Source organism: Geospiza fortis, unplaced genomic scaffold (assembly GCF_000277835.1).
Source record: "Geospiza fortis unplaced genomic scaffold, GeoFor_1.0 scaffold408, whole genome shotgun sequence".
NCBI lineage: Eukaryota > Metazoa > Chordata > Aves > Passeriformes > Thraupidae > Geospiza > Geospiza fortis.
Window position 1 is genome coordinate 5,487,813 of NW_005054330.1, and position 4,326 is coordinate 5,492,138.

Genomic DNA, 4,326 nt, shown 5'->3' on the forward strand with positions numbered 1-4,326 from the left:
GCAGGGAGGAGGAGGAGGAGGAGGAGGAGGAGGGTGGGATCTGGAGGAAGGGCCAGCCCTGGCCCGCAGCCCCGCAGCCGCAGGAGGCTCCTCTGTTGCTCTTGGCAAGCTGGAGCAGCCTGGAAGCAGAGGGCACAAGGAGTCCCGAGGGGGGGACGCTGCACTGGGACCAACACGGGCCAAACAGGGAGCACTGGGAACCCCACGGTGTGCCAGCTCTGCCCGGTGCCAGGCACACAGCAGTGAAACCACAATATGGGATTTCAGCGCCCTGACCCAAACCGGGCTGCAAACCCGCCCAGAGCAGCGGTGCTGGCAGGCAGCGAGCAGGGACAGAGCTCTGGGCTGCCCTGCTCCTCATGGGGCTGATCTTTGGGGCCAACAAAACATCCCTGGGCTCCTGAGAGCAGCACAGAGCACTGCACTGCCCCTCTGCAGGGCCACGCTGCTTTTGGGACATGGGGGCCTGGAATGGAGGGCACTGAGGAGAATTTCCTGAATGGGGGCATCGGGGGACACAGCTCCAGTCCCTCTGGGGCCTTTGGAGTGACCGCCCCACCTCAGAGCAGGCAGACACTGCAGCCACTTCCATGAGGGTGGGACAGCAGCAGGAGCTGGGCAGGGCTGTGAGAAGCCTGTCCCAGCCCCCAGGGGTGAGGCTGGGGACCCTTTGGGAGGACCCCACATTGCAGCTCAGCCCTGGGGTGCTCCAGGGTCCCTTTCCACCCCATAGCCACCTCCCTGTGCCTCTCCCGCTCCCCTTTGGCTCCATCCCTTCCATGAGGAAGGCATGCCAGGCCATCACCTGCTCACTTCCCTTGGCCAGTGTCCCTGGCTGACACTGTGGCAGCAGCTGGGACGGTATTTAACAACTTTCTGTTTGTTTTTCCATGTTTAAGGAAACAAAAAAAGGGAATCAACAACATTGTGGCATTTCCAGCATGCCCTGTTCCTCCTTGCTGCTCCCTCAGCCAGTGATGGTGATCTGTCTGGGGAAACTGAGGCACAGGGAGCCCAAAAGCTGCCCCCCTACCATGGGGACACGAGGGGACACAGGCTTGCCTGCAATCTGTCCCAGCACAGCAGGGTACAGACACCCCACCTTCCCCAGGGCACCCATCCCAGTTTTTGGGGTGCCAGCACCCCAACAGCCCAGAGCTGCTCCCTCCCACCCCCCACAGCCCCCAGCGGCCCGCCTTCAAAGCTCAGCCGAGGCACAGCTCATTAATCCCCCAGTAATGACCTCGTTACTCCTAACGAGCCAGAGCGGATCAAGGGAGCTGCCTAAGAGGATTTTTGGGGACGGGGCACACAGGTGCCAGAGGAAAGGGAGACAAAAGGCATGATGAGGATGGTCTCCCACTCCTGGGGGGCGAGAGTGGGGCTCCCCCATCCCACAGCAGAGAGCCCTGCACAGCCTGCACCCCAAAAGCCTCACTGGGCACATGCCCTCCCACCAGCAGAGAAGGAGATCCCCCTGTTAATGGGGAGGGGGCAAGACCCCTGAGATAGCCCAGCCCTAACAAAGCCACCAGAGAACCTCAGCAGAGGGCAAAGCACAGTCACCAGCACAGAGCAGTTTATTATTTACCACAGCCAAACCAGCTCACTGCCCTCCTGTCCGTGCTGAGGGCGAGCCCCAGCCTCCCAGGATGCCCCTTTTCCAGGGAGAGCCCCCCCAAACCAGGCATCAGCACCCAGGGAAGAGCCTGGAGAGCCCAAGGGCAGGGAGGGGACACGCTGGGCCTGTGCAGCACAGCCAGGACCCCCAGAGGCAGAGAGAACAGGGGGGGACCCTGTTACACAGAGCTGAGACCCCCCACACCCACAGAGGGATCCCCCACAGGACAGATGGACGGACAGGACCAGCGCCTGCTCAGTCCCAGTGGACCTTGACTGGGGGGAAGGTCCAGAGGTCGGGGTGGCCCATGTGGAGCAGGGAGCTGCAGGGGGACGTGCTCCAGCGGAAGGGTGGCACGTCATCCCAGGCGGGGCCGCTGACTGCCACCAGCCCGAAGGAGGGCACCATGCCCGAGGAGGTGACCTGCAGTGGGGACACGGAGCAGGGCAGCGAGTCAGCACTGGGCACAGGCTGCACTGCCCCAGGAGGAGCCCCCGTGGGGTGAGCAGGGCTGCCCGGCTGGCACACCTTCATGTCGATGCCGCCGTGGCAGCGCTGGCGCAGGGCGGGGAAGGGGTAGGTGCCGTTGGCAGGGTTGAGGTCGGAGCGGGCAGAGATGGCGTTCTCGGCGTTCTGCGGCGGGTCACAGCCCCTGCACCGCGACAGGGGGTCCTGCAGGTAGTTGTTGGACCTGCAGAGGGAGGGGACAGAGCCCGGTGAAAACCATGGACCACAGAAAATCCCTTGGGGGAAGTTCCTCAGGGAATCCCGGGTTCAGGGTGCCCGGCACGCACCGCATCAGGCGGATCATGGAGTCCAGGTCGTGGACCTGCGTCTGGTTCCGGCGGAAGATCTGGGCACGAGGGTTCTTGTCATAGGTGAACCAGTCACCGTATTTCCTCACCAGCTCCAGGTTCCCACTGGTGTTGAAGATCTGCTCGAAGTACCTGGGGAGGGGGAACCCAGCAAGCTGGCACCAAGGAGGTGCAAGGTGGGCATTGCTGCCCCTCTTTCCAGGGCAGGCCACAGGGAGGGATGGCACTCACGGCACGTTGTAGCTGGCCCAGTAGCCCTGCTGGTACAGCAGCTTTGTCTGGTCAGCCACCACCACCAGGCCCCTGTGCTGGGAGGAAGAGCACTGGTCAGAGCAGAGGGGGGAAAAGTCACTGGGGATAGTGGGAGGCATGCTGGGCTGGGGGGAACACACACTGGGGGTCCCCACCCCAGCCAGAGGTGCTGGGCACCCATCACCTCAGTACCCCCAGAGCCTTTAGCCACAGACAGGACCCACTGCCCTGTGACCACCCACTGGGCTGGGCAGGCACCACCCTCAGGGCTTTCCCAAACCCACAGGGATGGAGAGGAGACACCAGGGGCGGGGGGGGGAATGGAGCCACTCACGGGATCTGCTCCAGCACTGTCAGCACGCCCGGCGCCGGGCTTGCTCTGCCCGGTGTGAAGGCATTGTAGTCCACCACCATCCACTGGTTGTTGTACCTGGCATGGAGAGCAAGGAATGCATCCCTCTGGCAGCCTGGGCACCCTCCATCCCATCCCATCCCATCCCATCCCATCCCATCCCATCCCATCCCATCCCATCCCATCCCATCCCATCCCATCCCACTGATGCCTTAAGTTTTAGCTTTTCTATTTTTCAGATTCTGTGCTGCTTTAGTGTAGTTCTGAGCTTCATATCAGGGGATGGTGAGCTCTGTGCACAGAGTAGGGAGACAAAACAATTCCTTCTCTATCTAGGGACCAAGGACAAATGATCCAAACCTCAGGCCCAAGAGCACAAACAATGGCAGAATGAAGAGAGAAAAACAAGAAGGATTGGACTTCATAACCTAAAGCTGTAGGTAGACAATGAACTCCAAGATGCAAATGGAGCAGAACTGATCAAGGTGAGAGACCCCATGACCGGTCATGCACTTTGTGACCATTTTGGTTCATCTTGGGTGCAGCCCTGGCTGGGCTCTTGTGCTGCCCAAGGTGTATTCATTGAGGCTTTTAATAAATCCCGACTTTATTCTTTAACCCTGCTGTAGATCAGCCTCCCAAGGCACCACCATCCCTCCAGGCCCCATCCCCACCCCACTCACGTGCCGCTGTTGAAGCGCCGGAACACCGCGGCCCACTCGGGCCCGCTGCGGGCCAGCCTGTTGGCCACGATGTTCCTCCGCCACTGCCGCTGTTGAAGCGCCGGAACACCGCGGCCCACTCGGGCCCGCTGCGGGCCAGCCTGTTGGCCACGATGTTCCTCAGCCACTCCAGCACCACGCTGCCCGGCTCCAGGTACTTCCACAGGGCCGGGTTGTTGTTGCCAATGGTGGTTTCCAGCGTGACCTGCAGGGCAGGGAGCGATGGGGAGGGCAGCAGGGCCGGGGGGAGGTGCCCGAGGAGCAGACCCACTCACCAACCCGCTGCTGAGGATGTAGAAGTCATCCATGGAGAAGATGGTGCCGGGGTAGGAGGAGAACACCTGGATGCTCCCAGGGATCTGGGACTTGCCTGGAGGGGGGATGCAGAGCAGCAGGGGGGGGCTGTGGGGCGCAGCCCCCCCAGCACAGCCCACGCACCGCTGGCCGAGGCGCGGAAGGGCAGCGTGTACTTCTTGACGACGCGCAGCATGGCCTGGTAGGAGCTCCAGGTGTCGTGGGCCACCAGCAGGTCCCGCTGGGCCGGCAGCAGGCTCAACCGGGGCC

The 4,326-nt window shown here is 62.3% G+C and overlaps 1 protein-coding gene across 1 annotated transcript in view; it reads right to left on the reverse strand.

Moving 5' to 3' along the window:
- Nucleotides 1–1,545: 1,545 nt before the first annotated feature.
- Nucleotides 1,546–4,326, reverse strand: part of PLBD2 (phospholipase B domain containing 2) — a gene marked incomplete at its 5' end in the record, with an annotated part of 3,998 nt that continues 1,217 nt past the window's right edge. The window contains 8 exon segments of the mRNA XM_031057478.1: nucleotides 1,546–2,044; nucleotides 2,150–2,312; nucleotides 2,416–2,568; nucleotides 2,668–2,739; nucleotides 3,023–3,118; nucleotides 3,792–3,967; nucleotides 4,038–4,132; nucleotides 4,201–4,326. The exon segment at nucleotides 4,201–4,326 is cut by the window's right edge and continues 33 nt beyond it. Coding sequence (XP_030913338.1) covers nucleotides 1,877–2,044; nucleotides 2,150–2,312; nucleotides 2,416–2,568; nucleotides 2,668–2,739; nucleotides 3,023–3,118; nucleotides 3,792–3,967; nucleotides 4,038–4,132; nucleotides 4,201–4,326 — 1,049 coding nt within the window.